The sequence below is a fragment of the Phasianus colchicus genome, chromosome 7 (assembly GCF_987193195.1).
Source record: "Phasianus colchicus chromosome 7, bPhaCol1.hap1.1, whole genome shotgun sequence".
NCBI classification, from domain to species: domain Eukaryota; kingdom Metazoa; phylum Chordata; class Aves; order Galliformes; family Phasianidae; genus Phasianus; species Phasianus colchicus.
In genome coordinates, this window is record NC_143442.1 from 15,166,142 (window position 1) to 15,188,159 (window position 22,018).

The following is a 22,018-nucleotide window of genomic DNA, read 5'->3' on the forward strand; positions in this document are numbered from 1 at the left end:
GCTGGAAGGGAAGGGAAGGGGTCGGCAGCCCCCAGCCCGCCGCTGGGCCCTCCCCCGATTCAGGCCCAGCCCCGGGGGCCGGGCGGCGGCGCGGGGCCGGGGCGGCGCTCGGCCGGGGAGGGCTCAGCGCTCCGGGCTGGATGTGCGCCCAGCGCCGCCGCATCGGCCCCGGCCCCGGCAACGACAGCGGCGCTCTCGCGGTTCGGTCCTGCTCGGGGAGGGGGCCGCGGCCCCTCCGGTGAGTGCGGGGGGCACCGGAGGGCTGCGGGCGGAGGGGCTGCGGGGAGCCCTGGGGAGCCGGCGGGAGTCGGGGGTTCGGACCCCCGCAGCTCTCCGCTCTGCTGCTGCTGCTGCACGGGGGCAACGGTGGGGGGCCGAGCCGTCACCGGGCAGCCCGCCCGCCTCCCCGCTTCGGCAGCTCCGTAAGGGGATCCGCTGGTGGGGAGGGCGGGGGGGGGAACGGCGGCGGCCACGGCCGGGCTGGAGCGAGGCCAGCCCCCCCCACTTCGGGCAGCGCTCTGCCGGCAGCTCGCCCCCGGCCCCGCACAGATCTCACCCCCATCCCGGCCCCACGCTCCCCGCTATGCCGGCTCCTCTGCCTACGCGTGCTCCCCGCTATGCCGAGCTCGGACCCCGGGAGCGGCCGTCCGGGCTGCGAGGGAAGCGCAGCTGCCAATGTCACCTTCAGCCTTCTGCCGGCTCGGGGCAGGGGCAGCCATTCCCGGAATCCGGGCGGCTTAAGGATGGGAGCACGGCCTGCTGCGTAAGAGCCACTTGAGCCCCGCTGTCGCCTTGCGGGATATCGCGTCCACTTATCGGCCCCGGGGAGTGTTTCGCACCCACCCCCTGCGCAGCCCAGCACCCCTTCGCTGCCAGCTACCGTGCTGCTCCTGATGGGATGCAGCATGGGGTGGGCATCCCCGGGCACCTCCAGGCACCGAATGGTGGGGAAGGGTCCCCAAGCCCCCTGCCCGTCTCTGCCTGCTGCCAGCTCCTTACCTACCCTCTCCTGCTAGCCCCCGCCGTGGAGCGGCATGGGAACCAGGCCCCCCCCCTGGGCCAGGTCAGCCCCATCACCTCAGACGAAGAGTACCTGAGCCCACTAGAAGAGTTCCCTGAATCCGGGACCCCGCAGCACCGACCAGCCATGAAGCTGCAGCCCAGAGCGGAGCATGGGGCTGCCCACAGCTCTTCGGAGAGCAGCTTCAAGGCTGCACCCACCTTTGAGGTGAGCTGAGAGCCCCCCTGGGACCTGGCAGAGAAGGAGCTGTGCCCTGTGGTGCTCTAGGGCTGCCCCTATGATGGGGGACAGGTGGTCCCCGGGGTGGTGACAGGGACATGTGGCCCCAGAGTGGTGGGTGCTGGCTGCTTCCTGATCTCCTCTTCCTCAGGTGGCCCTGTCGGACCAGTCGGTGCTGGAGGGGCAGGATGTCAGCATGAATGTCCGCGTCCGCGGAGAGCCCAAGCCCATCATTTACTGGTGAGTCCTGATGCTCACTGGGTCACAGTAGGGCAGGGAAGGGGGCAGGCATGGGGATGTCCCCATTTAGGGCCTGCCAGCTCAGAGCAGCACCAAGGAGAGGAGCTCTGGTCTTGGTCTTTGTTGAGATTGAGGAGAACGGGGCTTTCTATGGGGCCAGCTGAGACAATGCCTCTCTGCCCATGTCCCTGAGCAGGCTGCGGAACCGGCAGCCTGTGAAGTACGGCCGCCGTCACCATGCAGAGGAGGCGGAGGGGGCCCGGGGTCTGTACACACTGCACATCCTGGCAGCTGAGCGCACTGACACCGGCTTCTACACCTGCAAGGCTGTCAACGAATATGGCACCAAGCAGAGCGAGGCCAAGCTGGAGGTCAGAGGTAAAGCTCCGCGAGGGCGTCCCCATTTCCCCATGGGGCTGGCCAGTTCCGGCACCCTGCATGAGCTGTGTGGGAAAGGGGCTGTTGCAGACCCCTTCTCGGTGGTGCTGCTTCTTGCCCTTCCCTGCTGCAGAGCAGGTGGGCATGAGCCCAGTGCGGGAAGGGCAGTGCGTGGTGGGGTGGCAGGAAGGGGGCACAGAGTGGTCATACTGCTGCAGAGGCTGGCTTCACAGGAGGCAGGCTGCCTCGCTTCCCAATCCAAATGTGTGGTCCCACAATAGTGGGTCCCGCTGCCCAGCTGTCTCAATGTCCCCAGCCTGACCCAGAGGCTGCTGCTCCACCAGTATAGCTTTACCTTGAGTCCCCTTGTCCCCATGCTGGGGTTGGGCACTGTGCAGAGAGGGCTCATGCCCTTGGTAGCTCTGCAGGGGACACATCCCTCCACCATGCACACAGCTCCTTCCTTCCCTGCCTGCAAGCTGTGCCCAGGGGACAGCTCAGAGAGAGCTCTCTCACCTGCTTGCTCCCAGCTCAGAGCAAGTCCCACAGCCTGGGTACCTGGGTGCCTGGGGCTGAGCTGCCCCTCCCCAGCTCTGCCGTGGGCTCCAGCATCCTCCTAGGGCCCCTTATATGTGCGCGCAACTGGGGAGTGGCGTGGACCAAGGGACTTGAAGGAAGGGGATGAGTGATGCTGCCTTTCTCTTGCCCTTGGCTTTGTGTGCCCTGCTCCCCCCCAGCCCTCCCTGCTGACGGCTGCCTGAGTCCCTGGGCTTCCCAGTCCCACCCCAGCCTTCGCTGCACTGCTTCTGTCCTGCCAGGCCCCCGCTCCCGGCAAAGCGTGGTGGCACAGGAGTGGCCATAGGAGCCAGGCACACACCCAGCGAATGGATGGGTGATGGCTGAGGCACCAGTCCCCCTGCCGTGCTCCATGTCTGTGGCACACAGCGTTGCGTGTTGGCATGTGTGTGTGTGCCGGCCCCGTCTCCGCTGCACTAACCCTTCTGCTTGCTGACTGCGGTTTTTGTCTGTACGCAGGGGGAGTACGATAAGGGGGTTCATCTCTCAGAGCCACGGGGGCTCTTAGTTGGACACCTCTTAGGCAGTGGACCTCACCTTGCATTATTACCTTCTGCTCCATTCGCCGCCTCGTCCTGGACGCACTGCGGGGACGCGCGGGCCCTCGACGGCGGGTGTGGGGCATGTGGGGTGGCTGGGCACTGTGTCACCGGGGCTGAGCAATGGGTGGGGAGCGGTCGATAGTGCCAGGCACCCCCTGAGCCGGGCTAGGGCGGCTGCCCAATGCTGTCTGGTGTCTTGCTCCATCCGTGTGTCTGTGTCTGTGTGTCCTGCTGCTCCTCTCCTCACCGCTCAGGGGAAGGGAGCAGGGAACTTGGCCCCATGGCTGCTCTGTGCCGCCGGGGCTGTAGGAAAGGGAACATGATGCAATGGCTCACACCTCAGAGTGTGGGGGACAAGGGACTCGGGGACCCCCGTGCTGGGGCTGTAACCCTAGGGTCTGCTCAGTTCCAGCCACAGAAGCAGCGCCGGCTCTGGGTCTCTTCTCCCCAGGGTGGGGGGGCTTGGCGGGATGTGGGCAGCGAGGCCGTGACCCTTTTTGTAGCTCTAATAAAATCTGTTTGGTAAAGCGCTGTGTGGTGTGTTCCTGGCACGGACACTTCCCCTCACCCTCCCCATCGCCTTCCCTCCGCCCCCCACCCCGGCTCAGCTCCGCTTTCCACATCTCGCCCTCACTTCCTCCCCGCTGCACCCCTTTGCCTGCACCCCGCTCCCTGCCCATTGCACCGGGCCCCTTTCCTGCATGCCCCCGCCCTGCACGGCCCCTTCCTTGCCACCCCCCATGGTTGCTTTTCAGTTGCTGAGATGCGTCTCTCTTTCTCTCTCTCTCTCCCCCCTTCCCGGGCAGCTCGGCCCGAGTGCCAGTCCCTGGCCGTGGTGGTTCCCCTGCAGGACGTGGTGGTCGGGGCGGGGGAGCTGGCACTCTTTGAGTGCCTGGTGGCTGGCCCGCCAGACATGGATGTGGACTGGCTGTCACGGGGCCGGCTGCTCCAGCCCGCCCTGCTCAAATGCAAGATGCATTTTGACGGGCGCAAGTGCAAACTGCTGCTCACCTCCGTGCACGAGGACGACAGTGGCATCTACACCTGCAAGCTCAGCACAGCCAAAGGTAAGCTGTGGGCATGCAGCCCCCGGGGGTATCGCTCGGGATCCGGCCTCGGTGTGGTGCTGGGGGGACCGGCACACCTCCATCCCAAAGCATAGCTGAGTGCTGCAGGGGGTGGGGGGATAGAGAGCAATTTGTGCCCCACAACTTCATGGGCTCTAGTGCCCCGTGGAAGGGTACCTGTCAGTGAGCCTGAGCCTGAGCCTGCAGCACACCCTACTCAGCCCCCCTCCAGCAGCCGTGCAGCACCCAGGCATTGGGAGATGCTTGTGTCATGACTGTACCATGCATCAAGAACTGCATGCCTTCCCCTGAGCTGCTTGCAGCACAGCTGCACGCATCCCCAGGCTCCAGAGCCTCTGGGCTCCTGTTACTGACATGCCCCTGCTAGCCCAGCACAGGGATGTGGGCATTTGGCAGAGGGCCTGCCCTCTTCTCCAAAGGTCAGGAACCACTGCACACTGCTAGCTGCCCTATCCTATGCCCTCTGCACTTCCCCCTACACAAAACCCGTCTCTCCTTCACCAGCCAGGGACAAGTGTCTCTATCCCATTCCCCTCCTGGAGTGGACAGAGACCCCATCAGTGAGTCCCTGCTACAACCATCCCCATTGCATTGCACTTGCACCCCCAACTGTGACCCCCTGCCCCAGAAGGACAAGGCACCCTCCCACTACACCCAGCAGATGGCATCTCTATTGTTTGAGGGGTGGGAAGAGGCACTCAGCCAGCAGAGCCCAAGCGCTGTGCCTGGATGCCTTGCACATGCACTCTGAGCCCCACAGCCCCCATGGGGTGACACACTGTGCCCTGCCCCATGTGTTCAAATCTGCCTCTGGCCATGGGGAGTTCACCACCCCATGCCCTCCTTGCAGATGAGTTGACCTGCAGTGCCCGGCTGACGGTGAAGCCCTCCGTGCAGCCACTCTTCACCCGCAAACTGGAGGATGTGGACGTGGTGGAAGGACGGACAGCACGCTTTGACTGCATGGTCAGCGGGACCCCTGCGCCAACGGTCACCTGGAGCCATTTTGGTAACCCCTGTTCCATGGCCTCTATCCTATAGCCCTCATCCCTGGGGTCTGCACTCCTAGAGGAAACCCAGCCTTGGTTTTGAAGCATCAAAGGCACAGGGCCAGAGACACCAAGGGCTGTTCTGGGGCTGCTGATGTCATATGCATGTCTCCACACAGGCCAGATGGTGCAGGAAGGGGAGAACGTGCGTATCCAGCGGGATGGGGGGCTGCACTCATTGATCATTGTGCATGTGAGCAGTGAGGATGAAGGGCACTACACGGTGACTGCCAGGAACATCCATGGCCACGTGGAGTGCTCCGCTGAGCTCTATGTGGAGGAGCCACGGCCGTCTGCTGCCTCCCAGATGTAAGATGGTGTCCCCCTGCATGGTGCCCATGGGATGTGCCCCAGCTTTGCCAGGCAGCTCTGTGCTGCTGCGGCCGGGCTGGGCGCACTGTGCTCATCACAGGTGCCCACAGTTCCAAGCTGGAGAAGATGCCATCCATCCCAGAGGAACCAGAGCAGGCGGAAACTGAGGCAGAGTGCTTCACCATGCCCGACTTCCTGAAGCCACTGCACAATCTGGAGGTGGTGGAGTCCAAGGAGGCGGTGCTGGAATGCCAGGTGGCTGGGATGCCCTACCCATCCATCACCTGGTTTCACAACGGCTCACGCATCGACAGCACTGATGATCGCAAGATGATGCAATGTAGGGTTACCCATTGCTCTCCCCTTGGCTAGAGCCACCTCCTCCCGGGCACAACACTGCCCAGGAAGGAAGCTCTGCACCACGCTGATGGGCTCTTGCATCCATCCCTGCAGATAAGGACGTGCATCGCTTGGTGTTCAGAGCCGTCAGCCACACGCATGCTGGCGTCTATAAAAGCGTCATTGCCAACAAAGTAGGGAAGGCCACATGCTATGCACACCTCTATGTCACAGGTAAGTAGGGTCACCACTGGGGGCCGCTACTCCTGTGCCCCGGATCTGGAACTCAGTGTCCCTGTAGCAAGGTGACAGCCGATGGGACCAAAGGGTAGTGCAGCTTGTGAGGGAGTTGGTGCCGTTTGGGGGCTCCTGGAAGCTCACCCCACTCCCCACCTCTCTTATCCAGATGTGGTGCCAACCCCCCCAGATGGACCTCCCACAGTGGCCTCGGTGACCGGCAGAGCCATCACACTGACATGGAACAAGCCCAAGTGGCTGGACACGGCCATAGGTGAGGGACAGGGGGGTGGGCATTGCTGTGACACAGTAATGGGGGCTCTGCACTGACCCTGTCCCCATACAGACCCCAGCTCAGTGACATATGTGGTGCAAATGCAAGTGCTGGGCATGACACAGTGGATGGTGCTGGTGACTGGCGTGCGGGACACTACCTACACGGTGCACGGGCTCACCAAGGGGGCCCAGTACCTCTTCCGTGTCATTACTGCCACCCCCAAGACCAACAGCAAGCCCTCCCCACTGGTGGGGCCCGTGAAGCTCCTAGATCGGGGTGAGTGCACAGCAGGGTGCTGGGGTGGAAGGGCAGGATGGGCGGCTGCAAGCCCAGGGCTAGGTGTGGGATCTAGAGGAGTGGTGACAAAATATGTGGCAGGTCCCTACCTGGACGAGGCTCCAGTCATCCTGGACAAGCCTGATGTAGTATACGTGGTGGAGGGCCAACCAGCCTCCGTCACCATCACCATCAACCATGTGGAGGCTACTGTCACCTGGAAGAGGTAGGACGCACCTTGGGTTCTTCAGGGGCACGCACCCAAGGGTGACATGCAGAGCTGATGGTGTGTGCCCACAGGGGCGGGCAGGTGCTGGGGGAGCAGGAGGGCACGTGCGAGATGACAATGCCGGATGATGACCAGCACTGCCTGCGGCTGCTGCACGTGGGTCGGGGGGCTGCAGGGCTGCTGGCCTGCGAGGTGAGCAACCGCCATGGCACTGCCCGCTGCACCCTCCGCCTCCACCTCGCAGGTAGGTACCCCTGTGCTGGGGGGCTGTGCCCCTCTGCTGTGGGGTTGGCATCCTCCCATAGGGTAGCACTGCCTTTGTGGTGCACCATGGCTGTGTGCCATAGGGGGCACTGCCCCATTGCATGGCATTGCTCATCCGTGATCCATACTCATTCTCTGTGGGGATACTGTGCTATTGGGTGGTAGTGCCCCATGGGGCTGAAAGCCCATGAGCTATGCATGCATGTCTGGTGTCTTATCTGATTTGAGTAGAAGCGTCCCACATGCCCCATGATCATGTGCACAGGGTGGCACTGTGCCATGGGTGACGCTACTCCCATGGGTGGCACTGTGCCATGACCCATGGTGCCCCTTGGCCATGTGCTATGAATAGCACTGCTGCATGGTGCCCCTTACCCGTGTATGACACGCACTGCTCCATAGCAAAGAGCCATGAGGAAAGCTCCACAATACCCCACATCAGTGTCATGGCTGGTGCTGCCCTATAGTACCTCACACCCATCTATAAGTGGGAGATGCAGCCCCATTCTGCCTCATGTCCACGTCCATTGAGTGGCCACTGCCCTATGGTGCCCCGTTCTCAGTGTGTTGGTGTGGCTCTGCCCTATGGTGTCCCATGCCCCATCTCTTGGCAGAGGCACCGCGCTTTGAGTCCATCATGGAGGACATCGATGCCCAGGAAGGGGAGACGCCCCGCTTTGCCGTGGTGGTAGAGGGCAAGCCGCTGCCGGACATCATGTGGTACAAGGTGGGATGGGACCTCAGAACCTTGTCCTGACCCACAGCCCACCAGACACACAGCTGCTGCTCCCCTCTCTGGTTTGGGCTCCTTGTTCTGGGGCTTTGGGTTTGTGCTCTCCCCAGATGACACAGTGTGCTGCAGGTGCTGGCAGTGGGAGCTGGTGGGGGGTGGCATAGGTCCGTCCCCTGACATCTGCTATACCCCCAGGATGGGGAGCTGCTGGAGGAGAGCAGCCACCTGAGCTTCGTTTACGAGGACAATGAGTGCTCCCTGGTGGTGCTGGGTGCTGCTGAGCCCGACAGTGGGGTATACACTTGCACGGCCAGGAACCTGGCGGGAGAGGTCTCCTGCAAGGCTGAGCTGGTGGTGCGCACAGGTACAGCCAGCCAGGTCCCCACGGCCCTGCATTGTGGGTCTGCCTTCAGCCCCTTGCTCAACGCTGACAGCACTTCTTCCTGCAGCCCAGCCTGCAGCCGATGCCACCATGGAGGAAGATGCGCTGCACAAGGCACGACGTCTGACGGACTACTATGATGTGCATGAGGAGATCGGGAGGTACGGGGCCAGGAGATCCTCTGAGGACAGTCATCATCCTCCAGCAATGGTCCTGGGGCATCTCCCTGCGGGTACAAGTGCCTACCCCAGCTTCTCAGCGATGGGGAGGTCTTCCCTCCCCACCTCCTCATCCCACTGGCATGTTGCAGGGGGGCTTTCTCCTACCTGCGGAGAGTGACAGAGAAGAGCAGCCGTCTGGACTTTGCCGCCAAGTTCGTCCCTGGCAGGACTAAGGCCAAGCAGTCAGCACGCCGAGAGCTGCACATCCTCTCACAGCTCGATCATGAGCGCATTGTCTTCTTTCATGATGCCTTTGAGAAGAAGAATGCAGTCATCATGGTGATGGAACTGTATCCTCCGGGAGCGTGGTGTGGGGGCCAGGGGAGGGCTGAGGGGCAGAGTGAGTGCATGGGAGCAAGGTGGGAGGAGGGCATGGGCACAACATTCTCTGTGCTCCTTGACCATTCCCAGCTGTGCTGAGGATGAGCTGCTGGACAGGATGGCAAGGAAGCCCTCAGTGTGTGAGTCTGAGGTGGGTGAAGTAGGCAGGGAGACAATTGGTGGCTGGGATACCAGTGTCCGCCCCCTCCCACAGATGCATGATGCTCATTGCATCGTGCCAAAAGGAGGTGGCATCTGCCAACCTCATCAGGCCCCATGCTGCCTGGTGCCACCCCACCTCTGCTCCCTCGCAGGTCCGCTCCTACATGCGGCAGATCCTGGAGGGGATCTGCTACCTTCACCAGCACCAAGTCCTGCACCTGGACATCAAAGTGAGTGCACCCTGGGTCCCTGCAGAGGGGGCAGCCCCTGTGCCCCGCTGTGCCTCTCCCCAGTGGGAGCCTCCTGCCAAGCTCCAGCCTGCCCTGCACTCTCCTGTAGCCAGAAAACCTCCTGATGGCAGATTCAAGCAGTGAGCAGGTCCGGATCTGCGACTTTGGCAACGCGCAGGAGCTGACACCTGATGAGCCGCAGTACTGCAAGTATGGCACGCCTGAGTTCGTGGGGCCCGAGATTGTCAACCAGAGCCCTGTCTCCATTGTCACCGATGTCTGGTAAGGGCAGCTGGGTAGACATGGCATCCCACTGTGCTGAGGGACTGGCTGGTAACCCTGCTCTCCTCTCCACAGGCCTGTGGGGGTCATCGCCTACCTGTGGTAAGTGCCTCACTGCATCCCCAAAGAAGGGACCCCCATTCTGTTCCCTTTCTGTGCTCCTCACCTCCTCTCTGGCTGCTCCTGCCCATGGCACTGGGGCAGCCCTCAGTCCGCAGGACATGTCAAATTGTTTCCTGCATCCCAGTGACAGTGTCCCCTCCTCACAGCCTCACTGGGATCTCCCCCTTCGTGGGTGAGAACGACAAGACGACGCTGATGAACATCCGCAACTACAACGTGGCTTTTGAGGAAAGGATGTTCCAGGGGCTCACTCGGGAGGCCAAGGGCTTTGTCATCAAAGTGCTGGTCAATGACAGGCTGTAAGTGCTGCGGAGTCTATCCCCTCCTGGGGCATGGCCACGTGCCCCATTGGGATGGAGGAGCTGGGTGAGGGGTTGGCAGGATGCAGGCCTCACCTGGCTCTGCTGCTTCACAGGAGACCCAATGCGGAGCAGACTCTGGAGCACCCCTGGTTCAAGGTGAGTCCCAGCACGGAGCAGTACCCAGGGGCAGCAGTGTTGCTCAGGGCTTGCTGTAGGGTCTAAATGACTTCACTGTCCCCTCTCCCTGCAGACGCTGGCCAAGGGGAAGGTCATCAGCACTGACCACTTGAAGCTCTTCCTCTCCCGTCGGAAATGGCAGGTGGGGTTAGGAGCTGAGGTGGGAGGAGGGCAATGTGTACCGGCCTGGCTGAATGCCACGCATGGTGCTGTGGTGCCTGCCTGGGCCTGACCCAGCCCTGTCTGTGGGCTGCAGCGCTCACAGATCAGCTACAAGTGCAACATGGTGCTGCGGCCGATCCCGGAGCTGCTGGAGGACACCTCCAACCACCTCTCCATCGCTGTACCTCGCCACCTCAAGGAGTCTCCAGCCCTCTCATCCTCCTCAGATTCGGATGACCTGGATGAGTTGCCCTTCATCCCCATGCCACACCAGGTGGAGTTCTCTGGCTCCCGCATGTCGCTCAATGAGATCCCCACGGATGACGAGATGCCGGGGCCAGCTGAGGGCCTGCGGCAGGAGGTGGCCATGCCAGGGGATGGCTCTGCCATGGAGTGGCAGAGTGAGGCCAAGGGAAAGGCCGTAGTGGCCCTGGGGAAGAGGCCGAGGGCCCCAGGGCCGCGGCGGCAGTGTGCAGAGGTGGAGGCACCCAGCTCCTCTGATGAGGAGGCCCCCGAGGCCCAGAAGCGGCTCGAGTATCCCCGCAAAGCCATGAGGAAGGGCTCCAGCCTGGAGTCCCCGGAGAGCGTCCGCCGGGGCGAGCTGAAGCGGGGCGGCTCGGCCGACAGTGCCCTGCTGAGCCGGCCCCCAGGCCTTGAGGAAGGGGCTGAGGTGGGCCGGGAGCCTCGACGTGCCCTGGCCAAGGCGGCCTCCATGGAGCTGCCGCGGCGGCGGGGGGCCGAGGACGAGCACGCCCAGCGCCTGGAGCTGATGCGGCAGCGGCTGCTGCGGGGCGGCACCGCCGACGGCAAGGTCAGCGGCCTGCGGGGTCCGCTCCTGGAAACTCTTGGGGTTGGCCCCAACAAGAAGGGACAGTGGCCGCCCCGCATGGAGCAGCTGGCACCCTCAGTGCCGCGGTTGGTGCGGGCAGCGTCCAGCGAGGCAGCCACGCCCCACCTGCTGCCCCCGGAGCGCGTCCTGCAGAAGAGCAGCTCCTTCAGCCACGGTGATGCCGAGCCTGTCGTCCGGCACCGCCGCTCCGGCGCACCACTGGAGATCCCGATGGCCCACACTGAGGTCCAGCGGCTCAAGGAGTCCCCGTCACTGTCGGCGCTCTCCGAGGCACGGCCCCAGGTGCCGGAGACCATTGTACCGCAGCCCCCTGCGGCCAAGGCTGCCCAGGAGAGGAGATCCAGCACCGAGGAGCGGGCCCAGCTCCAGGCCAGAGCTGCCACCACCACTGTGGGGAAGAAGCCAACGGAGGAAAAGGTGCCCACCAAGGCTGAAGCCACCAGAGCCACAGGCACCCCTGGGGTGGGGGCTGCCAGGCCCAGAGCAGCCACCCCGCAGCAGTCTTCAGCCCCCGGTGCTCGCACCCCTAAGATGTCCTCCTACGCGGAGGTGATGCAGGCGATGGGAGCCATGTGGGAGGGGGAGCTGGCCACCAAGGAAGCCCCCCAGCCCGCTGCCCCTGCCGAGCCCCCTGCACCGGCACCAGCATCAGAGGAGAAGAAGGAGGCGCAGCCCACCGGCTCCTCCAGCTCCCTGCTCATCCAGGACATTGACTCTGAGGAGGTCTTCGAGGCCAAATTCAAGCGGAGCCGCGAGTCATCCCTCAGCCGTGGGCTGAAGCTCCTCACCCGCTCCCGCTCCGAGGACCGGCACTTGGCCAGCCCCTCAGCCCGCGACGACGGCATTTACCGGCCCACACCAGCCGGCGTGCCCCTGGAGCTGCGCCGGAGCCAGCCCGCCGGCTTGGAGAAGTCCAAGTCGGTGCAGGACCTGCACGAGGTGGAGAAGGACAGCAGCTTCCTCCGCAGGATGTCTGTGCTCCTCAAGCGCACTCCACCCCCCGAGAGGAGGAAGAGCAAAGGGGAGGATGGTGGCGGTGACACTCCGATCCGCGGGCGCCGCTTCTCCTGGAGCCTGGGCTTGGGCAGCTCCAAGGAGCGCAGGGACTCGGAGAGCCTCAAGTCGGAGCCGGGGGCTGGCGGGGAATCGCCGGTGGTAGCAGTGCGGCGGAAGATCAGCGCCACTATGGAGCGGGTGTCCTCGCGGCTGCGCAGCCTGTCAGACGAGCGGCCCGAGGACGAGGGGCCGGGGGAGCTGGGTCAGCGGCGGCCCTCCCTGCTGCGCCGCTCCATCTCGGAGGGGGACAGCCTGCGACGGGTGGGCGTCGTGGCGCAGGACCAGGTGGGACCACCCCCGGCACCCGCACCATCCTCCGAGTCCCTGCGCTCGGAGGGCAGCACCCGCTCCACCGCCTCTGCCAAAGGTGAGCTGGGAGCACCCTGGGGCCGAGCTGCCTCAGCGCGGCCACGCAGGCATCCCGGTTAGTCTCCAGGATTCAGTCTTAGCCACCCTCTCCCCCCGTGTCCCCACAGGCGAGGGGCAGAAGCGGTCACGCTGGGAGCGCTGGGGGCTCTCCCGGACAAAGAAGAAGGTGGCCTCACAGCCCAGCATCCCCTCCAGCCTGCTGCGGGAGGATGGCTCTGCAGCTGGGCGGCAGCATGCACCCAGCGAGTCAGGTAGGTATGACCGGGATATGAAGCACATGGGTCATCCCCTGACACCCCGTCCTCACCATGTCCTCTGCTCTCCAGATTTCCCCCCCATTTTTCACATCAAACTGAAGGACCAGGTGCTCCTGGAGGGCGATGCCCTGACCCTTTGCTGCCTGCCTGCTGGCTGTCCGACCCCCAGAATTATCTGGATGAAAGGTGGGGGCTGCGGCTGCCATGGCTGCCTGAGTGAGTGGGTGCCCAGGGAGCAGCTGTAACACTGCTTTCCTCTGCTTCCCTTTGCAGATAAGCGGTCACTGCAGGCAGACAATGTGCTGAACATCATCTCCTGCAAGGACGGCCGCCAGATGCTCACCATCTCCAAGGTCTCCAGGAAGGATGCGGGGCTATATGAGTGTGCAGCCGCCAACACCCTGGGCACAGCCATCAGCTCCTGCACGCTGGCTGTAGCACGTAAGGACACGGGGGTGGGGGGATCTCAGGGGACAGAGTTGCTGCCCCACAGGGACAGAACACATGCCAGATGCTGGGGATTGTTTGCTCGGGCTGCTTGGGGCTGGCTCTGACAGGAGGGATGCATGCTTAGGCACTGCTGCTAACACGGTGAAACAGCCATGGGGCTGGGGGCTCTCTGGGGCAGAGCACTGAATCCTTGCTCTGCACATCCCTACTTGGGGCTTCTGAGGCTTTTCAGGCTGCTGCTGCTGCACAGGCATCTCCCTGTGTGTCCAAGCCCACACACCCTTCTGCCAGCCAAGCACCCAGCTGCCTACTCTGTGTCCCCTGGCAGGGCTTCCCGGGCGGCCAGGCACCCCGGAGATCGCCCAGAAGTACAAGAACACGGTGCTAGTGCTGTGGAAGCCCGCAGAGAGCAAAGCCCCCTGCACCTACACGCTGGAGCACAGGCTGGAGGGTACGTGGCCAGTGAAACATGGCCGCCCCCACTCTGCTTGGGGGCACCTTTGGCTGGGCTACAATGCTCACCCTTGCATGGATGGGTGCTGGAGGCCTGGCAAAGTGGGACAGGGTGCAGCCGGAACCTCATCATGCCTCCATGCCGGCAGGGGAGCACGAGTGGAAGTTGGTCAGCACTGGCATCACTGACTGCTACTTCAACGTGACAGAGCTGCCCCCTGGCAGCGCTGCCAAGTTCCGGGTGGCCTGCGTCAATAAGGCTGGGCAGGGGCCTTACAGCACCCCATCAGGCAAAGTGCACTTGGAGGCAACAGGTAAGTCAGCTGTTCCCTAGGGCAGTGCCCAGTGTGAGCCCCGTGGCATGGGGCTGCAGCAGCACGGTGCTTTGGGGGCTCTTCCTCCAGGGATTTAGACAGTGGGATGCTGCTTGCACCCTGCTCCTGGATACACACACTACAACTCTGCTCATGGCTCTCCTTCCTCCCTGCAGACTCCCATGCTGTTCCAGCAAAGAACACTGCCATCCCTGTGCCTGACAAGGCAGCTTCCAGCCGGTCGACCCAAACACCCCAGGCACAGTTGGAGCCCCCGGCCCCAGGGCTGCCCCCAACCACGCCACCTCGCAAGCACAAGGCAGTGCTGCAGAAGCCTGAGCAGACACTGCAGCCAGGTGTCCCTGAGGGGGCGCAGCCAGACCCCAAGCTCCCACCCAACATCACTGTCTGTGAGCCTCCAGAGCTGGTGTTCACTGCCCCCCAGACTGCTGCCATGCCCCACACAGGCACCACTGCTGCTCCCACGGACACATCTGCTCCCACCTTGCCCACTCAGGTGTCCCACCAACCCCAGGCACCGTCTCTATCCAAACCCTCCCCTGCTCCCTCGGCGTCCACCACTCCCAACACTGCACCCACCAGGAAGATGCCCCCCTACATGGTCACGTCCTTCGTCTCTATGCCCCCCGCCTCACCCACCACCCAGGAGGCGCCTGCCTCCACCCTGTCTTCCAAGGAACCCTCAGGTGACAGCAGAGCCCCGGATGGCACGGCACTGCGGCAGGGTGTCCCCCAGAAGCCATACACCTTCCTAGATGAGAAAGCAAGGTGAGGAAGCAAGGGGTGGGGTGCTGTGCCAGGGTTCCCCTGGAGCATCCTGCACAGGGGGCTGAACATGATGCTGTGCCTCAGGGGCCGCTTTGGGGTAATTCGGCTGTGCAAGGAGAACGCCACAGGAAAGCTCTTCATGGCCAAGATTGTGCCCTATGAGGCAGAAAGAAAGCAGAGCGTGCTGCAGGAGTACGAAATCCTGAAGGCACTGCACCACGAGCGGATCATGGCCCTACACGAGGCATACATCACCCCTCGCTACCTGGTGCTCATCTGTGAGAACTGTGCTGGCAAGGAGATCCTCTACAGCATCGTGGACAGGTCCAGGGGGTGGGGGTGGCAGGGTTTGGGGGTCCAGTTCGGGAACCCTGCTCATGTCCCCTATCCCCAGGTTTCGCTACTCAGAGGACGACGTGGTGAGCTATGTCCTGCAGCTGCTGCAGGGCCTTGAGTACCTGCATGGCCGCCGCATTGTGCACCTTGACATCAAGCCTGACAACGTTGTGGTCTCGGGCACAAACGCTCTCAAGATCATTGATTTTGGCAGCGCCCAGACCTACAACCCCCTGGTGTTGCGGCAGCTGGGGCGACGTGTGGGCACACTGGAGTACATGTGTGAGTGGGGCACGCTGTGCCCATGCACGGAGCCTGGGGAGCTGAGAGATGCCTGGGGAAGCTAAGTAGTGGTTGGGATGCTGGGGGTATCTAGAGGGGACTGTTAGAGCTGTTTGGCTCAATGGGAGCATTTGGGTGTCTGTGGTGCCGTTGGGGTACCTGATGCTGGGTTGTGTTGGGGTGCCAGCAAGGGGTGCTGGGAGGGAAAAAAGGTGGGCTGTTGGTGGTGCTGTGTTGACTGTGGGTGTTGGGGGTGCTGTACGTACTAGGGGTGCTGGGTTTGGCTGCTGTGCATATGACAGAGCTGCTCACTCTGTCTGCAGCACCAGAAGTGGTGAAAGGCGACCCGGTGGGCTCCGCTGCGGATGTTTGGGGTGTTGGCGTCCTCACCTACATCATGTAAGAGAAGAGGGTATGGGGGTGAGCATCTGAGATGTAGCATTCCCCACGAAGGGCCCCCAGACTAGGGGGGGATGCTGTAGCCCTACAGACTGTTATCAGCTGGATGTTTGTCCCACACGGGGATCGGGTGGGTGCTCAGTGCCCTCTCATCGCTGTGCCCAGCCCGTGCCACTTCTTCCCTCCCAGGCTGAGTGGGCGGTCGCCATTCTTTGAACTGGACCCCATCGAGACAGAGAACCGCATTCTGGCAGGGCGCTTCGATGCCTTCAAGCTGTACCCCAACGTCTCACAGAGCGCTGCCCTCTTCATCCGCAAGGTCCTCACCGTCCACCCCTGGTGAGTGCCTCTTGAGCCCTATCCCTGCTTGGGAAGAACCAGGGGGACATCCAGGGGGTCTTGGAGGGAGGTGCTGGTGTTTAGTTTGGGGATGGTGTGGAGGTGGTGGGCACCTTGTGGTCTCTGACACTGAGCTGCTGCAGGAGCCGCCCCACCGTGAAGGACTGCTTTGCCAACACCTGGCTCCAGGATGCCTACCTGATGAAGCTGCGCCGCCAGACTCTCACCTTCACCACCAATCGCCTCAAGGAGTTCCTGGTGGAGCACCAGCGGCGCCGTGGTGAGGCTGTCACCAAGCACAAGGTCTTACTCCGCTCCTACCAGGGCGGCCAGCCACCAGGGCCGCAGTAGCCGTGAGGGGGTGAGGAGCCAGAGGAACATTCCAGGGGCCGCGGGACAGGGCGGCCAAGGAGCCAGGATGAGCCCACGGACCCCACCTGCCAGGGATGCCGGCAGGGCAGGACAGGGACAGAGACGAATGGCGTCTTTCGGTGGAGTCGAAGAAGAGTTTCCGGAAAATGGTGCCCCAGCTGGGGTCAGATGGCAATGCTGGAACGGATGGAGAATGTGGCAGAGGGTTGGGGGAAGAATGTGATGGGGACAGGATGGAGATGGGGGTCTGGAAGATCTGCCAGCATGCCGGCCAGCCTAGGCCACGTGGTCAGTGGGGGACTGGCCCCAAAATGTGGCTGCCCCTGCAGCGTCCAGCCCAGCCACGTGCCTTACCCGCAGCCCGTGGCTCCCACTGTCATGACACGGGGGGACAAGGGGCGGCCCCATCCCCTAACACAGACCGGGGATGCCCACGGTCAGCGTGCTTTGCACGGGAGTGCCGAAGACAGAGGCTGCTCCGCTGGGCTGCGCAGAGTGGCCAGCCGGCAGCACGGGCCCGCTCCTGCTCCAGAGGGCTGCAGCCCGGGCCCCACACCGGTGCCTTCCCTGGGCTACACATGCTCTGCACCTGCTCAGGCCCACGCTGCTCTTGCTTCAGGGGGCGCTCCGAGCAGGAAGAGACGCTTGCAGCCGCCTGTACCCAAAACGCCCCACGCAGCCCCTCCCGCCCCACGTGCAACCCCACATGTGCCTTGCTGAACCACACGCCCCATGCACACGCACGCCCTCGCACACACACGCTGCCCTGCGGGGCGCCCCATGCTGCGCGGACCCCATCGCCTCCCCTGGGTGCCCCCAGCTGGGGCAGCACGGGGCAGCTGCACTGCAGCGACTGGACTTGATTTATGGTCAGCGGGGAGAAGTTCTGCCCCTGCTCTGTGCCCCCACCTCTCTGCCAGGCCCCGGAGTCGCTGCCGTCCCTGCGGGCTGAAGCGAGCACCGTGCCAGAGCAGCAATAAAGGCCCTGAGCAGCCCGAGTCTGTCTGCGTGCCTCTGTGGGAGGGGGAGCGTGGCTGCGGGATGGGGACAGCCTGACGGAGAGCCTGGGGGGTCCACAGCCCAGGAGTGAACCGAGGCTGGGAGCAGCAGCGGCTCAGGCCGGCCGCGCGCATACGCAGGCCGCTCCCGCACACCCGCAGCGCCGCGCCTCCCTCGCACCCCGCCCCGCAACGGCCCCGCGCACCAGCGCACAGCCACGCTCTAAACTCGCACGCGCGGTCGCTCTAGCAGCGCTACGGCGCCCCCTCGCGGGTGGCGGGCGCGGCGCTGGGGAGCGGGGCGGCGCCGGCGGTGACGCGGCGACGCCGGCGGAGCGCGCTGATGTGTCCCGGAAGTGCCGCGCCGGGCCGGGCCGGGACAGCCGTGCCGTCATGCCGCTGAAGGCCGTGATCCTCATCGGGGGCCCGCAGAAGGGTAAGTGGCCGGGCTCCGCGGGGCGGCCGGTCCGCGCCCGGCCCCGCCGACCCGCTGTGCCCCGCAGGCACCCGCTTCCGGCCGCTCTCCTTCGAGGTGCCCAAGCCGCTGTTCCCCGTGGCCGGCGTGCCCATGGTGCAGCACCACATCGAGGCGTGCGCCAAGGTACGCGGGGGCCGCGCTGAGCCGGGCCGGGCCGGGCGCCGTGCAGGAGCTGCCCTCCCACTGTGCCCCCGCAGGTGCCCGGCCTGAAGGAGATCCTGCTGATGGGCTTCTACCAGCCCCACGAGGCCCTCGGCCGCTTCCTGGCGGCGGCCCAGCAGGAATTCAGAATTCCCATCAGGTGGGTGCTCTGCCGGGTGCCCCCCTTCGCCCTGCCTCCCCCTTCTCACCCGCCCCTGAGTGCCTGCGGCTAAGCACGCCTGTCCCTGAGCCCTCCCTCCCTCGCAGGTACCTCCAGGAGTACGCGGCCCTGGGCACGGCTGGGGGCATCTACCACTTCCGTGACCAGATCCTGGCAGGTGGTGCTGAGGCATTCTTCGTCCTCAACGCGGACGTGTGCTCCGAGTTCCCCTTGCAGGAGATGCTGGACTTTCGGCAGCAGCACGGGGACACGGACAGCTTCGTCATCCTGGGCACCACGGTGCGTGGCAGGGATGGGGAGCGGTGCAGCTGTGGCACGGGCTTGGCTGGAAGCTGTTGGATGAGGCCCAGGCTGTGAGCTCTGCTCTCACCCACCTGCTGCTTCCGTGGCACTGACACACCCCGCTCTGCAGGCCAACAGGACCCAGGCTCTGAATTATGGCTGCATTGTGGCCAACGCGGACACGCAGGAGGTAGAGGAAGACAAAGAATGAACGGTAAATGTGGTGCTGAGGCTCTGCCCTGGCCCTCACATCTCTCCTTCACTCAGGTTCAGCACTACGTTGAGAAGCCCAGCACGTTTGTCAGTGAGATCATCAACTGTGGCATCTATCTGTTCACACCAGCCATCTTCCAGCACATTGGCGAGGTCTTCCAAAGGAACCAGCAGGAGCTAGCGCTGTGAGAGCCCCTTTCTGCCCTGTGTCTCTCCTACCCCACTGCTTCCCAGGCCTGCAGCAGCACACTCATCCTCCATTCTTTCTCTATCTTCTTTCCTCCTCTGCCATCACTCACTTGTTTCCTGGTCCTGCACCAGCTGTCCTTACCTTGGGTAAGTCAGTCCTTCTGTGTCTGTGGTGGCTGCTCTGTGCTGGATTGCGCCTAGTGGTAATGCATGCTTTTCTCCCTGCAACAGCACTACAAGGCTGTCCTGTGCATCTCTTCCTGATGCCCTTTCCCTTCCTCTCCTCCCATTCCATTCTCATACAGCTCTGGACAAGGGGCTGAGCAAGCTTTTCAATTGGGAGTGCTCTGCTTCCCCTTTCAGCTCTCTGCACCAGCAGCCTGTCACCTCTGCCACCACCCAGCATCAATCCAGCTATGCAGGGCTCTGGGCTAGGGGACAGGATCTGCCACACCTACCCCAACCTGGGTTGGGTGGAACTCTTGCACCATCCACTTCTGGCACAGAACTTATTCCAGCTGGCAGAGTAACCGTAGGCTTGGCAGGGATGGCCCTGTCTCTGGGGAGAAGTGCACATCTAAGAAGGAGCCCCCCAGATTTGGAGAGGGTCTGCCAGGGTCCCCTGCTGGGGCAGGGATCTAAGAGACCTCTTGCTTGCAGCGAGGAGAGCTCCAATGGCTGGCAGCGTGCTGAAGTGATCCGGCTGGAGCAGGATGTGTTCACGGCCCTGGCTGGAAGCGGTAAACTCTACGTCTACAAAACTGATGGGTTCTGGAGCCAGATCAAATCAGCTGGGTAAGGGCTTTGGCTGGTGGAGCAGGAGCTCTGACTAAGTTGTGCCAGATGTGGGAGAGGCAGATGCCCAGACAGAGCTTGGTGGATGGGTGGGATAGCAGGTATTGAATTCAGACTCTCCTCTGTCCAGAAGGCACCAGAGAGACAATAACAATCTTCTACTTTTCCTCCACAGCTCTGCTATCTATGCCAGTCGCCTCTATCTGAACCAGTACAGCCAAGGTCACCCAGAGAGGCTGGCCCAAAACAAACCTGGAGGCCCCATCATCCGAGGTACCTCACTGACATCTCCCCAGAGCCTGGGAGCTGCTGCCTCGCGTAACCAGGACTCTCAGACAGCTCTTCCTATGCTCTCAGAGCCAGGTGCTCATCTGGGCTGCTTCCCTTGACATAGCTGCCTTGTGTTGCAGGGAATGTGTACATCCACCCTACAGCTTCTGTTGACAGCACAGCAGTGGTGAGTGCAGGGAGATCGCAGGGCTGAGGATACCACTGTCCGTGACCTTATCACAATCCTCTGTCTTCACAGCTAGGCCCCAACGTCTCCATTGGGGAAGGAGTGACAGTGGGAGCTGGTGTGCGCATACGTGAGTCCATCATCCTGCATGGGGCCTCACTGCACGTAAGTAGGGTTTCCCTTGGGCAGGGGTAGTCTCCTCTTCAGCCCCCTGCTGCACCGCTCATCCACCACTGTACTTCAGGACCACACCTGTGTCCTCAATACCATTGTGGGCTGGGACAGCACCATTGGGCGCTGGGCCCGGGTTGAAGGGACACCCAGCGACCCCAACCCCAACGATCCCTATGCCAAAATTGACAGCGAGACACTCTTCCGTGACGGCCGCCTCACGCCTTCCATCACAATCCTGGGTAAGTACATCCCCAGCCCTACACCAGGTCCTACAGTGTGAGTCCTCTCCCTCTTTTTAAACCCCTCATACTCTCCCTATAGGCTGCAGCGTCACCATCCCTGCTGAGGTTGTTATTCTCAATTCCATCGTCCTTCCTCACAAGGAGCTGAGCCGCAGCTACAAGAACCAGATCATCCTGTGAGTCAGCTGCTTGCTGGGGTGGGGTGGCCTCTGCCAGCCCCCAGATAGGGCTTCACCTCCTGGGGACTCCCAGCACCCCAGAGAGCCAGGCGTGGGAGCCTTGCAAGTGCCTGAAGCCAGCTCCAGATAGACATTAAAAGCTGGTGAGCCATCAGCCTCGCGTGCTGCTTCTCTTGCAGCCCAGGGGTCTGGGTGAGGCTTTGGGCCTACACAGGGCCCTTGGCTCCAGGCCAGCTGCTGGCTGAGCAGAACATCTGCTCCCTGCAGCATCTTAGGTCCTGAACTCTGGGTACTGCCATACCAAAGGGCACTACCAGCATGGCCTTGCCCTGGAAAACTTGGTACTCCAGCCCCAGCTCTTCAGCAGCTGCTCTAACTTCTCATAAGGTGTTGGCTCACCCCAGAGGAGCTCTGAATGTGCCTGTTCTGCCCAGACACCCCTCCCAGCATGAGCCTGGTGGGAGGATTCAGCAGTGTGATTGCAACAGCCTGAGCTGGGCTTCTGCCTACCATGGGGCAACACCAGCAGCATTGGGCTGGTCTGGCAGCTCTGGATGTGACAGCAAGCTCTGTCACATCACTGCTGGCCCTGGAGGTAGCTGTGAAAGTACCCACTCCCATAGAAGCACCTTCATACAAAGGCTCGGTGTGAGGCAGAGCTGGCAGCCTGTGCTCTCATCAGGCTGTAACCTGTACAGATTGCAGCAAGGCAATGGCTCCCTGCCTTCCTGAGGGCCAACATGGGGCCTCATTGCATGCCTGCCCTTGCACCAGTGATGGCCATAGGGCACAGGAGCAATCATCTCAGTTGTGTGTAGGGGGCAGAGATCTACCACCTTGCACCGCCTTGCTGTGGCTTGTAAAACCTGTTCTTATTGAAGGCAGCTCACTGCTGATCCTGGCACACAGTAGAAACCAGTGCTGCCCTTTATCCACTTATCTCCCTGCCTTCCCTCCATGTCATGCAGCTCTGCGCTAAAGCCCTGCGTGCTGCCGAGGGCACATCACGCCTCACTTCCCACCAGGCACTGCATTAGGGATTCTCCATCCATCCCATACCACCCCAGCTGGATGGATTTGCAGCAAATCCTTGCTCCCAGCTTTGTGCATTCCTTTGCCAGTTCTGCTGTGGTCCTGGGTGGGGATTAGCTGTTCCCTGACTTTAAGCACATTAAACTCTTTCAGTTTTGCCTCTGCCTTGGATGTGCTAATTTTCTTGCCCTCTGGTGAACACCCCTGCATTGAGGGGAGCTGAGCCAAAGTATTTGTCTCTTCTGACTT

The 22,018-nt window shown here is 62.7% G+C and overlaps 2 protein-coding genes across 6 annotated transcripts in view; both read left to right on the plus strand.

Moving 5' to 3' along the window:
- The window catches only part of SPEG (striated muscle enriched protein kinase), a 31,043-nt gene extending 13,640 nt beyond the window's left edge, over positions 1 to 17,403 (plus strand). For all 5 annotated transcript variants that reach the window (XM_090143824.1, XM_031599592.2, XM_090143821.1 and 2 more), the window contains 35 exons: positions 1,017 to 1,228; positions 1,392 to 1,480; positions 1,677 to 1,858; positions 3,783 to 4,043; positions 4,915 to 5,073; positions 5,233 to 5,422; positions 5,536 to 5,765; positions 5,879 to 5,998; positions 6,171 to 6,275; positions 6,348 to 6,554; positions 6,657 to 6,780; positions 6,855 to 7,027; positions 7,662 to 7,774; positions 7,976 to 8,144; positions 8,230 to 8,323; positions 8,473 to 8,673; positions 8,795 to 8,855; positions 9,019 to 9,096; positions 9,206 to 9,378; positions 9,454 to 9,480; positions 9,648 to 9,800; positions 9,917 to 9,959; positions 10,054 to 10,122; positions 10,237 to 12,415; positions 12,525 to 12,668; positions 12,744 to 12,860; positions 12,948 to 13,115; positions 13,453 to 13,575; positions 13,727 to 13,891; positions 14,068 to 14,680; positions 14,765 to 15,004; positions 15,075 to 15,298; positions 15,622 to 15,697; positions 15,887 to 16,036; positions 16,180 to 17,403. In XM_090143824.1, the coding sequence (XP_089999950.1) occupies positions 1,017 to 1,228; positions 1,392 to 1,480; positions 1,677 to 1,858; positions 3,783 to 4,043; positions 4,915 to 5,073; positions 5,233 to 5,422; positions 5,536 to 5,765; positions 5,879 to 5,998; positions 6,171 to 6,275; positions 6,348 to 6,554; positions 6,657 to 6,780; positions 6,855 to 7,027; positions 7,662 to 7,774; positions 7,976 to 8,144; positions 8,230 to 8,323; positions 8,473 to 8,673; positions 8,795 to 8,855; positions 9,019 to 9,096; positions 9,206 to 9,378; positions 9,454 to 9,480; positions 9,648 to 9,800; positions 9,917 to 9,959; positions 10,054 to 10,122; positions 10,237 to 12,415; positions 12,525 to 12,668; positions 12,744 to 12,860; positions 12,948 to 13,115; positions 13,453 to 13,575; positions 13,727 to 13,891; positions 14,068 to 14,680; positions 14,765 to 15,004; positions 15,075 to 15,298; positions 15,622 to 15,697; positions 15,887 to 16,036; positions 16,180 to 16,387 (7,640 nt within the window). In that variant the 3' untranslated portion in view covers positions 16,388 to 17,403. The remainder of the gene's footprint in view (positions 1 to 1,016; positions 1,229 to 1,391; positions 1,481 to 1,676; positions 1,859 to 3,782; positions 4,044 to 4,914; positions 5,074 to 5,232; positions 5,423 to 5,535; positions 5,766 to 5,878; positions 5,999 to 6,170; positions 6,276 to 6,347; positions 6,555 to 6,656; positions 6,781 to 6,854; positions 7,028 to 7,661; positions 7,775 to 7,975; positions 8,145 to 8,229; positions 8,324 to 8,472; positions 8,674 to 8,794; positions 8,856 to 9,018; positions 9,097 to 9,205; positions 9,379 to 9,453; positions 9,481 to 9,647; positions 9,801 to 9,916; positions 9,960 to 10,053; positions 10,123 to 10,236; positions 12,416 to 12,524; positions 12,669 to 12,743; positions 12,861 to 12,947; positions 13,116 to 13,452; positions 13,576 to 13,726; positions 13,892 to 14,067; positions 14,681 to 14,764; positions 15,005 to 15,074; positions 15,299 to 15,621; positions 15,698 to 15,886; positions 16,037 to 16,179) is intronic.
- Positions 17,404 to 17,687: 284 nt separating this feature from the next.
- On the plus strand, positions 17,688 to 21,922 carry GMPPA (GDP-mannose pyrophosphorylase A). Its single transcript, XM_031599591.2, has 12 exons — positions 17,688 to 17,842; positions 17,910 to 18,007; positions 18,082 to 18,185; positions 18,293 to 18,485; positions 18,619 to 18,678; positions 18,756 to 18,886; positions 19,551 to 19,685; positions 19,861 to 19,958; positions 20,096 to 20,142; positions 20,215 to 20,307; positions 20,387 to 20,555; positions 20,638 to 21,922. The coding sequence occupies exons 1-12, from the start codon at positions 17,800 to 17,802 to the stop codon at positions 20,736 to 20,738; spliced, it is 1,272 nt and encodes a 423-aa protein (XP_031455451.2). The 5' UTR covers positions 17,688 to 17,799; the 3' UTR covers positions 20,739 to 21,922.
- The last annotated feature ends 96 nt before the right edge of the window (positions 21,923 to 22,018 follow it).

Coding starts and splice junctions, on each gene's coding strand:
- GMPPA (XM_031599591.2), top strand. CDS start 17,800: ATGCCGCTGAAGGCCGTGATCCTCATCGGGGGCCCGCAGAAGG. Junction 18,679..18,755: donor CCAACGCGGACACGCAGGAG/GTAGAGGAAGAC, acceptor TCCTTCACTCAG/GTTCAGCACTACGTTGAGAA. Junction 20,556..20,637: donor GCCTTCCATCACAATCCTGG/GTAAGTACATCC, acceptor CTCTCCCTATAG/GCTGCAGCGTCACCATCCCT.